This window comes from Anolis sagrei, chromosome 2, assembly GCF_037176765.1.
Source record: "Anolis sagrei isolate rAnoSag1 chromosome 2, rAnoSag1.mat, whole genome shotgun sequence".
Classification (NCBI taxonomy): Eukaryota; Metazoa; Chordata; class Lepidosauria; order Squamata; family Dactyloidae; genus Anolis; species Anolis sagrei.
Window position 1 is genome coordinate 153,518,742 of NC_090022.1, and position 13,524 is coordinate 153,532,265.

The 13,524-nt window shown below is 44.2% G+C and overlaps 1 protein-coding gene across 1 annotated transcript in view; it reads left to right on the top strand.

Annotated features, from left to right (window-relative positions):
- The first annotated feature begins 2,795 nt into the window (after positions 1-2,795).
- Positions 2,796-13,524, top strand: part of RNF38 (ring finger protein 38) — a 150,631-nt gene continuing 139,902 nt past the window's right edge. Inside the window, exon 1 of the mRNA XM_060763739.2 lies at positions 2,796-3,703. Coding sequence (XP_060619722.2) covers positions 3,217-3,703 — 487 coding nt within the window. The 5' untranslated portion in view covers positions 2,796-3,216. The remainder of the gene's footprint in view (positions 3,704-13,524) is intronic.

Sequence of the window (13,524 nt, forward strand, 5' to 3'; positions counted from 1 at the left end):
TCCCATGACCAACAGAAAATACTTAAGGCCATTGAGTCCAACTCCCTTCACCAAGGCAAGAAAATGTCATCAAAGCCCTCCTGACAAAGAGCCATCCAGCCATACATATAGATAAATATATATGATTCACACACAGAGAGATATAATATCATAGATTTGAAAGGGACCCCTAAGGAAGGACATATATGTTGCATGTTCCAGAGTAGGCAAACCAGACAATCTCCACATCAACACTGACAAAGAAACAACAAGAAATACTGTTTGCTCACAAGCATAAAGAAATTGCATATATTAGAAACCAACACTTTCTTATTACTTTATTTTCCAGATCAACAGACTGGGCCACAGCAACGCATGGTGGGGGTGGCTAGTAGGCATATATTTGTGTCTGCATATACAAAATCTGTGTATTGGTGTGCATGTGTATCTCTGTGTATATACAGACATATATATGTTATGTATGTGTATGTCCAGATATGTATGTATATACATTTGTATATATATACATACATAAAGGTGCAAAGATTACTGCAGATTGTAGCCAGGAAATCAGAAGAGGTTTACTTCTTGGGTGGAGAGCAATGTCCAATCTCGATAAAATAGTGAAGAGTAGAGACATCACACTGGCAACAAAGATCTGCATAGTTAAAGCAATTGTATTCCCTGTAGTCACCTACGGATGTGAGAGCTGGACCATAGGGAAGGTTGAGCGAAGGAAGAGAGATGCTTTTGAAGTGTGGTGCTGGAGGAAAGTTCTGAGAGTGCCTTGGACTGCGAGAAGATCCAACCAGTCCATCCTCCAGGAAATAAAGCCCGGCTGCTCACTGGAGGGAAGGATGTTAGAAGCAAAGATGAAGTATTTTGGCCACAAAATGAGAAGACAGGAAAGCTTGGAGAAGACAATGCTGCTGGGGAAAATGGAAGGAAAAAGGAAGAGGGGCCAACCAAGGGCAAGATGGATGGATGGTATCCTTGAAGTGACTGGACTGACCTTGAAGGAGCTGGGGGTGGTGACAGTTGACAGGGAGCTCTGGCGTGGGATGGTCCATGAGGTCACCAAGAGTCGGAAGCAACCAAACGAATGAACAACAACATTTACATAGGCTGAGCAAAGGAAGATGGATGCTTTTCAACTGTGGTGTTTGGAGGAAAGTTCTGAGAGTGCCTTGGATGAATCGAGAAGATCCAACTAGTCCATACTTCAGGAAATAAAGCCTGACTGCTCACTGGAGGGAAGGATAGTAGAGGCCAAGATGAAGTACTTTGGCCACATCATGAGAAGACAGGAAAGCTTAGAGAAGACAATGCTGCTGGGGAAAATGGAAGGAAAAAGGAAGAGGGGCCGACCAAGGGCAAGATGGATGGATGGTATCCTTGAAGTGACTGGCCTGACTCTGAAGGAGCTGGGGATAAAATAAATTGTAAAAATACAAATTAAATATTTTATCTGCTTTTACAAGTCAGGGAGTGCTGTGGTGGGTTGGTCCATGAGGTCAAAAAGAGTCGGAAGCAACCGAACGAAAAAACAACAACATATTTGTGTCTGTACACACACACATAAGAGAGAGAGAGAGATACACCCACACATAAAGTGGGAAAGCTCTCTTTTCTCCCGAGAGAGGAGGTCCCGTTCACACGTGGGATGAATCCAGTTGGAAGCCACTGCAGCTGCCTCTTTAACTGCCAGGGCTGTGATGCAGTCCTGGGAGCTGTAGTTCGGTGAAGCGCCGGCCAACTCTTGGCCGAGAAGGCGACGGGCCTCGTCCAACGACGACACCAACGATCCGGTAGTGGCGGTTGGGAAGTGCCGTCGAATCGCAGCCCATTCCACAGAGTGGAGCCGAAGTGCGCGCCCTTGAAGCCGCTGGGGATCGGGCCAAACCCAAAGTCCGGTCTCGGGAGAGTGTGGACGCGCCTGCTCCTTTGCTTGCTTGCTCGCTGGTGTGTTTCCCCCCGCGTGGCCCTTGGGTCCCAGTCGGGAGCGGGGCCCTTCCTTTGGGAGGAGCCCTTCCCCTTCTGGCGCGGCGCCTTGGCAGGCAAGGGAGGCGGCGCAGCTGCGTTTCCTGAGGACAGTCGCTTTGTTTCGGCGTGGAAGCCCCGCGTGGGCCGGAGGCAGGGAGGGAGGGAAAGGAGGCAGGAAGGCAAGAGAAAGGGAGAGAAGGAAGGAAGGCAAAAGAGAGGAAAGGAAAGAAGGAAGGGAGGCTAGGGAAAGGGAAGGAATGAAGGAAGGAGTGAGGGAAAGAAGGTAGGAAGGCAAAGGAGAGGAAAGAGGGCTAAAGAAAGGAAAGGAAGGAAGGAGGTAAAGAAAGAAAAGGAAGGAGAGGGAAAGAAGGTAGGAAGGCAAAAGAGAGGAAAGGAAGGAGGGAAGGAAGGAAAAAGAAAGGGAAGGAAAGTAGCCTGGAAGGAAGGCAAAAGAGAGGGAAGGAAAGAGGGCTAAAGAAAGGAAAGGAAGGAGGTAAAGAAGGAAGGAAGGCAAAAGAGAGGAAAGGAAGGAGGGAAGGAAGGAAAAAGAAAGGGAAGGACAGAAGGCTGGAAGGAAGGCAAAAGAGAGGGAAGGAAAAAAGGAAGGAAGGGAAGGAAGGAAAGAAAGAAGGAAAGGAAAAGAGAGGGGAAAAGAAGGAAAGGAGGCAAGAAGGAAGGAGAGAGAGAAAGAAGGTAGGAAGGCAAAAGAGCAGAGGAAAGAGGGCTAGAGAAAGGAAAGGAAGGAAGGACAGAAAGGAAGGGCAGGCAAAAGAGAGGAAAGAAAAGAGGGAAGGGAGGCTAGAGAAAGGAAGGAAGAGGGGGTGAAGAAGGAAGGGCGGCAAGAGAAAAGGAAGGAGAGAGGGAAAGAAGGTAGGAAGGCAAAAGAGGAAAGGAAGGAGGGAAAGAAGGCAAGAGAAGGGGCAGGAAAGAAGGAGAGAAAGAATAAAGGCAAAAGAGAGGGAAGGAAAGAAGGAGGGAAGGAAGGAAGGCCCGTCCCTTGTCCCCTTCTCTCTCTCTCTCTCTCCTTCTCCCCTCCTCCTCCTCCGCCCCGTTCCTCCCTCCTTCCCTCCCTCCTTCCCTCCTCCCACCCGCGGCGTACTTTGCTGCTGCTCCTCCTCTCAAGGAAGTTTCCTCCCCTTCTCCTTTCCCACCGCCGCCTCACTTCCCCATATTCCGCGAGCCGGGGCAGAGACACAGAGAGAGAAGGAAGGAAGGCAGGCAGGCAGGAAGGGGGACAGAAGGGAGGCCGAGCGGATGCCGGTGGCGGCGGCCAACTCGCAGCCCCGCGCGGCGCAGCCCCAGCCGCAGCCCCCCTTGGCTTCCTCCGCCTCCGTCTCCCCCTCCTCCGCCGCCTCCTCCTCCACCCGCCGCCGGGTCCTTCTTCTCCCCTCCGAGGAGCGCCCCACGGATCCCTTGGGCCGGCCCCGAGGCGGCGGGGAGGCGCCTCTTTCCGGGGCACCCCCGCCCGCCGAGCCCCCCCGCACCCGATCCCGCTCTCGCTCCGGCTTCTTCAGCCTCCTCGCCATGAGCGGAGCCGGGGGAGGAGGAGGCGGAGGAGGAGGCGCCTCGGCTGCCCCCGCCGCCCATTTCCAGCCTCCGCCGCCGCCACCGCTTCATGGGCCGCCGAGCCTGGCCAGCCAAGGCGCCGGGTACGCCGGGCAGCAGCTCCTCCGCGGAGCCCGGAGTCATCATCATCATCATCACCACCATCATCACAACAACCCCCCGCCGCCACCGCCAGGTAATCCAGGGCCCGAAAGGGGGGAGCCTTGTGGGGAGATTGAGAGGAAACTGGGGCGTCATCGGAGGGGAAAGCAGCCCCCTTTCAGCCCCTAAGTCGAAACCAAGGCGGGCCAGAAATAGGGGAAAGGGTTAAGGACCTCTCTCTCCCTTGTTTCTTCGAGTTCAGTGGGACGCAACTTCCTCAGAGAGAGAGAGTGTGGAGGGAGAGTTCCCAAGTCATTTGGTAAGAGGGGTGTTGTTGGATGGTGCCACCACCCCCCTCCCAAGGTTTTGGACTGGCCCTTGCCCTTTGTTTCCACCTTCGGGTGCCTTCAGGTTAATGATCGCACCGGGGGAGGCTTTTTTTTCAAGCTCAAAGGGGATACAAAGCGACAAAAAGTATCTTATCCAGGATCGAGCTCTCTCTGTCAGTGTGCGCACCTTGGAGTTGTTTCGCTTGGCTCTTCTGCCCCACTTCCCAAACGGGTTCCTTGTGTTTGTGTGGAGGTGTTCCAGATCTCACTCTCTGGGCTCTTCCAGACAGGCCCAGGATCTGATCCCAGGTTTTCTGCATTAAACTGGATTATATTATTGTTATTATTAGTATTATTAGTATTATTTATTAATATTAATATTATTAATATTCATAATTCATAATTATAATATTTTTGTCGTGTCAGGAGCAACTTGAGAAACTGCAAGTCACTTCTGGTGTGAGAGAATTGGCTGTCTGCAAGGACATTGCCCAGGGGACACCCGGATGATTTGATGTTTTTATCATCCTTGTGGGAAGCTTCCCTCATGTCCCTGTATGAGGAGCTGGAGCTGATAGAGGGAGCTCATCCGCCTCTCCTCGGATTTGAACCTGCAACCTGTCCTGCCGGCACAGGGGTTTAACCCACTGCGCCACCGGGGGCTCCTATAATAATAATAATAATAATAATAATAATAATTTGAATGGCAAAAGCCAGTCAAGGTGGTCCCAGTGGTGACCACTTGGCGCTGACAAGATTACCATCTGCCAGCTGCAGAAGGCCACTTTACTGCACATATTACTCTGCACATATTATTTGCCAATACATCACACAGTCCTAGGCACTTGGGAAGTGTCCGACATGAGATCCAATACAACAGCCAGCAGAGTGTCTGCTGTGGACTCATCTTGATGTGTTTCTAATAATAATAATAATAATAATAATATTTGAAAATATATCACACAGTCCTAGGCACTTGGGAAGTGTCCGACATGAGATCCAATACAACAGCCAGCAGAGTGTCTGCTGTGGACTCATCTTGATGTGTTTCTAATAATAATAATAATAATAATAATATTTGAAAATATATCACACAGTCCTAGGCACTTGGGAAGTGTCCGACATGAGATCCAATACAACAGCCAGCAGAGTGTCTGCTGTGGACTCATCTTGATGTGTTTCTAATAATAATAATAATAATAATAATATTTGAAAATATATCACACAGTCCTAGGCACTTGGGAAGTGTCCGACATGAGATCCAATACAACAGCCAGCAGAGTGTCTGCTGTGGACTCATCTTGATGTGTTTCTAATAATAATAATAATAATAATAATAATATTTGAAAATATATCACACAGTCCTAGGCACTTGGGAAGTGTCCGACATGAGATCCAATACAACAGCCAGCAGAGTGTCTGCTGTGGACTCATCTTGATGTGTTTCTAATAATAATAATAATAATAATAATAATAATTGAAAATACACAGTCCTAGGCACTTGGGAAGTGTCCAACGTGTGATCCAATACAACAGCCAGCAGAGTGATCTTGTCTGCTGTGGACTTATCTTGTTGTGTTTATAATAATAATAATAATAATCGAAAATACATCACACAGTCCTAGGCACTTGGGAAGTGTCCGACATGTGATGCAATACAACAGCCAGTAGACTGTCTGCTGTGGACTCATCTTGATGTGTTTCTAATAATAATAATAATAATAATAATAATAACAACAACAACAACAACAACAACAACTTTATTCTTATATCCCATTTCCATCTCCCCAAAGAGATTCAGAGTGGCTTACATGGGGACCCCGATATAAACAAAATTTATAAGTAACACAATTGAAAACATATTTATTTATTTATTTATTTCTTATACTTGTATACCGCCGTTTCTCAGCCTGACCGGCGACTCAACGCGGTTTACAACATATAGCTTCGGAATGTGTTAAAGCAGTAAAACCAATAAAATAAAATGTAAGACATCATAAAACATAAACAAACAACAGTAGCTGAGAAAAGTGGACATGTGTAGATTTGAGACAAATACGGCAGTGCCTAAAGACCTTGGCATGCACTTAAACACAATTGGCGCTGACAAGATTACCATCTGCCAACTGCAAAAGTCCACCTTACTGGAATCTGCATGCATTATTTGCCAATACATCACACAGTCCTAGAGACGTGTGATCCAATACAACAGCCTGTAGAATGTCTGCTGTGGACTCATCCTGTTGTGTTTCTAATAATAATAATAATAATAATAATAATAATAATAATAATAATAATAATAATAATAATAATAGAAAATACATCACACAGTCCTAGACACTTGGGAAGTGTTCGATTTGTGATTTTGTGATACGAAATCCAGCATATAGATCTCATTTGCTGTGACATACTGTGCTTTTGTGTCAGTAAAATAATAATAATAATACTCTTTATTTATACCCCGCCACCATCTCCCCAATGGGGACTCGGGGCGGCTAACATGAGGCCAAGCCCAAAAAAATACAGTGCAACACAGTAAAATACAGAATGCAAAAAAACAAAACTTACATCAGAAAATAATTACAGTAGCAAAACAAAACAATAAAGCAAATTAACACAATATAAAACCAAACAGAAAGGGAAGGCCAAATGGATGAGATAAACAGATAAAACCCTGGGTAATGTAGGAATAGAAAATGTGTAAGTGAGGGGAGCCCAAGAAGGATTAAAAAAAAGTGGGGTAAGGCTTTCAGTTTAGGGCAGAGGAAAGTGCATCATAGGGGCAACATTATAGATGGGGGCAAACAGAAGTGGAATAAATGGTCACTCTCCAGAAAAGCCAGGTTTTCAAGTTTTTCTTGAAGTCTGCTAAGGAGGGGGTTTTCCTAATCTCTCCAGGTAGTGAGTTCCAAAGATAGGGAGCCACAGCAGAGAAGCCTTTCTCCCTCATTCCCAATTCTTGCCTGTGATAAAGGAAGAGGTGAAAGGAATCGCCACTGCCAGATAATCTGGAATAAACAGAAAACCTGGGATCAGATCCTGGGATATAGGGTCTGTCTGGAAGGGCCCTCTTTCTCTGGGCCCTTCCTCACAGCCCTATAATCCAAAATATCAAGGCAGACAATCCACAAGATCTGCTTTGAACTAAGTGCCCTTCTCACAGCCCTATATCCCAGAATATCAGAAGTAGAATAAACTGGACTGTATGGCAGTGTGGACTCAACCCAGTTCAAAGTGGATATTGTGAGTGGTCTGACTTGATATACTGGGTTATATGGCTGCGTGGAAGGGCCCTACATATATATTTTATGTTTGGTGAGAGCCCTTCCATACAGCCATATAAAATCCCACATTGTCTGCTTTGAACTGGACTATATGGCAGTGTGGAATCAGATAACCCAGTTCAAAGCAGATACTGTGGGATTTTCTGCCCTGATATTCTGGTTTATAATGCTGTGTGGAAGGGCAGAGGGTTATCTGAGTCCACACTGCCATATAATCAAGCTCTATGTGAATTTTGTACCGCTGTGTGGAAAGGGCCTAAGACTGTGTTGTCAAAGGTTTTCATGGCTGGAATGACTGGGTTTGCTGTGAGTTTTCTGGGCTGTATGGTCATGTTTCAGAAGCATTCCCTCCTGAGGTTTCTCCCACATCTATGGCAGGCATTCTCAGAGGTTGTGAAGTCTGTTGGAAACTAGGCAAATGGGGTTCATATATCTGTGGAATGTCCATGGAAGGAGAAAGAACTGTTGTCTGCTTGAGGCAAGTGTAAATGTTGCAATAGGCTACCTTGATTAGCACTGAATAGCCTTGCAGCTTCAAAGCCTAGCTGCTTCCTAGGCCGTTCAATGCTAATCAAGGCGGCCAATTGCAGTATTGACACTTGCCTCAAGCAAACAAGAGTTCTTTCTCCCACCCTGGACATTCCACAGATATATGAACCCCAATTGCCTAGTTTCCAACAGACCTTACAACCTCTGAGGTCTTTTGGGTGATTGAGGAAGGCCATGTGAATTGTATGTGTGTGCTCTCCCCCCCCCCCCCTTCTTTTCATTTTGCCTTCCTGTCACATCTTGGTGAGTGGGGAAATTGCCCCATTCTCCTGTCACATTTCTGCTTTTAGGTTTTGGAGTTGTTGTTTTGTTGTTACCAAACTTGCAAGTCTTGTGTGTCTATGGACAGTTTAGTTCATACACTATTGTCACCCTGGACCGAACATGTGGGATGACGCTCCTGAGTGAAACTCCAGCGCTGTGCACATGGCTTTCAGGTGGAATGAGAAAAAGCGCCACGATAATGGGCTCGAAAGGAGACAGTCAGGAGAGGAAAGCTACATTTCCCTGATTATTTTGAGGCAGGCATAGAGGTGGGAATTAGTTGTCTTCAGAACAGTGAAAACTTTTCAAATTGCAGCGGAGCAGAACATAGTATGGCCAAGGCATTGAACCTAACAGGATAATACAAGATTTGTTTGTATGTCAAAATCCATTATGCTGGAATAAGAAAAATCCTAGCTCAAGAAAAATCTGAAGCTTGTTGTGTACGTGTTTAGTCCAGCAGGGAAAAAAAAATATGTACAGGCAGTCTCCAAGTTATGAACAAGATAGGTTCAGTAGGTTTGTTCGTAAGCTGAATTTGTGTGTAAGTCGGAACAGGTACATATTTAAGTAACTCCAGCCGTGTGTATGTGTGTGTGTATGTGTGTATACTGGACATCCCCTGCCACGTGTTGCTGTGGCCAAGTCTGTGTATATGTGTATACACATGTTGGGTTGCTCTTTACTTTTGATTTAAAACCTTCCTAATAGATACATCCTCTCTTCGTGTCCAGCATTTATTTTTAAAGTTTTAACTATTACATCTGGCCCAGCCATAGGTTTTTAAATTCTTCTGTGTTATCGTCTACTTGTGAGTTATATTAATTGTATTTTTTATTTTGTTATTGCTTGTTGTTTTGCTATTGCTTGTTGTTTTTGATGTGTTGTTGGGCTTGGCCTCATGTAAGCCGCTCCGGGTCCCTTGGGGAGATGGTGGTGGGGGATAAATAAAGTTATTATTATTATTATTATTATTATTATTATTAGTGTGTGTATATATTTGTATATGTGTGTATATATTTGTGAATATGTGTACTTACGTGTGATTGCATATATATGTGGTTTTGTGCATGTGTTGTAATGTGGTTTTTTTTTTTTTGGCTTTTTAAGTCTCTTCCACTGTGTTTTCCAGTGTTTTTATGAGCAATGGTCACTCGTTGGCCTGATACGTGTATTGTGTCCAAATTTGGTGTCAATTCGTCCAGTGGTTTTTGAGTTATGTTAATCCCACAAATGAACATTACATTTTTATTTATATAGATGTGTGTGTATGTATGTATATATGTGTGTGTCTGTGTGCACGCACACGCACCACAAAATGATTTTGTTGATCACCCAATTGGCCTTCTCAAAACAGGTAATATAAACACAACATACAGTATCCATCTAGTCCGAGTAAAATTATAAACTCACATGCATACATACAACCTTTGGAGAGCATAGGGAAAGGTTAACATCCCTGTGGGGTTTCCTTTGCTGTCTGTGCCCCTGTCCCGAAAACTTCATCTTACTTTCTGTCCCTGAGAATTGGATTTTGAAAAATTTGGCTTGTTGTGGATTGGTGATAAAGCTTCAGCCGAGACACCTTTTCCCCATGATAATAACTCTTTCAGGAGTGAATTTCATTTCTGAGGAGTAAGTAGATTTCTTTCACTTCCTATTGTCTTGCTCCCGTTCTTAACTAGGAGTCATTTGTAAATCAAGTGTTTGTAACTCAGGGACGGCCTGTATTGCGGAAGGGTTTTGATATACTGCATTCAGAAACAGTTTTTGAGGCGTTATGGTAGCTTTTCCTGGTGCCATAAGTAGAACTGGGAATTGTGCAATTGACAAGAAAATGTGTAGCGAGGATAGATCTCTTAAATTACTCTAAATTTTGTCTTTGTCCAATTCCAGTACAGTCTTGTACATGCCTATTTATCAGTAATTTTTAGAGTTTTTGTCTGTGGTTGTAATTATTTGGTTATTATGCCAAATAATCTCTGTCTTTAACGTCTTCTGGGATATGTAAACACACAGGATTTTGGGAATAGTGACTAACGCAGTCATGCAAGCTTTTAACGACTAGTCTTAAGGCAATAATAAAGCTTTGCAAAAATGGAATAATAGTTGCTGAAGCAACTTAGAAGTGCCTTAGCTTTATGTCTTCCTGGAAACAACACTCCCTTCCTTGGAAGATCTTCCCTTCATTCCAGATGTGGGAGAGGGAGGGGGCTGGCCCTCAGGGGTGAGTTCCCAAAAAAAAAAGACAGTAGAGTACTTTTGTTCTGTTACTTTTATGAGCTCTTCTTCAAAAACCATACCTGAGATTCTCAAATGAGTCTTGTGCCAAAACATGTTTCTATCTTTTACTGGGGCCTCTTCCACACAGCTGAATAAAACCCTATATTTTCTGCTTTGAACTGAAATATATGGTAGTGTGGAATCCCGGCCCTTCCACACAGCCCTATATCCCAGATTATTTGGCAGTTCAGACTCGTATAATCCAGTTTAAAGCAGAAAACCTGGGATCAGGTCCTGGGACATAAGGCCTGTCTGGAAGGGCTCTCAGATCACCCAGTCATATAATCCAGAATATCAAAGCAGAAAATCTCACAATATCTGCTTTGGGCTGAGTTATCCGAGTCCACACTGCCATATATTCCAGTTCAAAGCAGATAATATTGGATTTTATCCAGCTATGTGGAAGGGGTCCCAGTTCAAAGCAAATATAATGGATTTTCTGCTTTGATATTCTGGGTTATATGGCTGTGTGGAAAGGTTCAGATTTTGCTCAGTAAATCAACTTCTTTCAATATTATAGAAAATATTTTTCTACACTTCTTAGATAATGTAAATATAGTCAGGACTTGTTCTAAATTTCTGCAGGAAATAAAAGCTTGACAGCTTAAGGTACGTTTTGTTTTAAAAAATAATTTTGTGTAGGTCTTGTTTTCTTCAAGAACGGATGCATCTGCGCACAAAGACTGTGGATTTTGAGATGGACTGTGACAGTTTCCCAGTTTCCTGCAAGATCCTGTGACGTTTATAGTGTAAACATAGATTATAGCACTCAGATCGCTCTATATCCCCGTGCTAAACAGTACTTCCTGACTATGTACTTAAGTCTTTCTGTCGGTTTAGCTAGTAATGTTTGTAGATACGTGAATTTCAGATGAGTAGAAAATTATAAATACAGTGGATCCTTGGTATCTGCTGGGATTTGGTTCCAGGTCTTGCCATGAATACCAAAATCCTTGGATGCTCAAATCTGGTTAGATATAATAGACTAGCAAAATGGTGTTCCTTATATAAAATGGTAAAAATCAAGGTTTGCCTTTGGGATCTGTTCCTTTTGGAACATTTTCAAACTACAGATAAGTGAATTTGTGGTTGTAGAATCTGTAGATGAAGAATCTGTGGATGAGGTGGGCTGACTGTACACTTTCTTTTTTTGAATGGGATTTGTGTGCTGAGCAGTTGATATCTGATCCTCAGTGTTAGGCCTGTCTCCGGATATAAGGGATTACCATCAATATATTATGTGAAGGAGACTGCTTTTTCTGCTCTGTGCTATTTATGAGAAAAGCTGAAATTCATGTAACTGCAAAATATTTATTAGGAATGTAAATTCTAAAAATACCATTTTATGTATACTTTATATTACTGAAAGTCACTGAAAGATATAATGTGGAATATAGCAGCAAATCATTTAGAATGTGAGTAATGCTGTTGGAATGGATCGCTGTGAAGTATTTTATTATTTGAATACTATGTTAAAATGGGACAGAATGGTTCATAACCAACACTGCTTCTATACTTCTACATATGCGTTTTTGCTTGCCTTTAAGTCTCTTGTTGACTTACAATGACGCTAGGAATTACATAACATTTTCTTAGGCAAGGAATCCTCAGAGTTTTGCCAGTTTCTTCTTCTGAAACACAAAGTCCTGCCATACTTGATATTCATTGGTGGTCTCCCATCCAAGTACTAACCAGGATTGATTCTCTTAGTTTCCAGAGAATCTGGAATCTGGGATCTGGTTCTTTTTGGGATCTTCTTCTGGTATCTGGTTCTTTTTGGGTATTCGGGCACACATAGTATTTCTGGATAACTAGTTTTATTATCTTCCTAGTTTGGTTATTTGGCATTGCCCGGGTTAATTGAAAAAGTCATTTTTTTAATTGTACAAAATGCATAAGGTTGCGAATTAAGTACAACTGACATAATTCCAAGTTAACCCCGAGAAACTCCATGAGTAGTTAAAGTTTGTTATGTTGGGCAAGTTTGCTCTAGATGCATCCTCAGTGGGATTCAGTGTGCTCTCTGGCTGTAGGGTAAACTATTATTATTATTATTATTATTATTATTATTATTATTTCATTTACTTATACCCCACCCTTCTCACCCCGGGGGGGACTCAGGGCGGCTTACAGTGGGGGCACAATTAGATGCCCAAAACAATTCACAAGCAATACAAATACAAACAATTCAACAATTAATTAAAAACATCAGTACATAATAAAATAATAAAAACAGTCTCATGCTCAGGGTTCAGAGTCCATATATCAATTCCATTCCATTTGTCCTTGTCTATCATCAGATCCTTCAGTTAGCTGTCAGAATGACCAAAGGCTTGATCCCAGATCCAGGTCTTCAGTTTTTTCCTAAATGCCAAAAGGGAAGATGATGATCTAATCTCCCCGGGGAGTGAGTTCCACAGGTGGGGGGTCACCACTGAGAAGGCCCTGCTCCTCGTCCCCGCCAGCCTTACTTGTGACAGTGGTGGGGTCGAGAGCAGGGCCTCCCCAGAAGATCTTAAGCTTCGAGGTGGGACGTAGAGGGAGATCCGTTCAGACAAATACACTGGGCCGGAACCGTATAGGGTTTTGTAGGTCAAAACCAGCACTTTGAATTGTGCTCGGAATTGGATCGGCAGCCAGTGGAGCTGACGCAACAGGGGGGTTGTATGCTCCCTGTACGTCGCTCCGGTGAGCAATCTGGCTGCTTCTTGCTGGACTAGTTGTAGTTTCTGAGCAGTCTTCAAAGGCAACCCCACGTAGAGTGCGTTGCAGTAATCCAGCCGGGATGTGACAAGAGCGTGGACCACCGTGGCCAGATCTGGCTTCTCAAGGTACGGGCGCAGCTGGCGCACAAGTTTTAATTGTGCGAAAGCTCTCCCGGCCACCGCTGAGACCTGGGGTTCCAGGCTCAGCGATGAGTCCAGGATCACTCCCAAGCTGCGAACCTGTGTCTTCAGGGGGAGTGTAACCCCGTCTAACACAGGCTGTAACCCTATACCCTGTTCGGCCTTACGACTGACCAGTAGGACCTCTGTCTTGTCTGGATTCAATTTCAATTTGTTAGCTCTCATCCAGTCCGATACAGCAGCTAAACACCGGTTCAAGGTCTGGACAGCCTCCTTGGTGACAGGTGGAAAGGAGTGACAGATTTGGACATCATCTGCGTAGAGATAACATCTCATTCCGAAACTCCGAATGATCTCTCC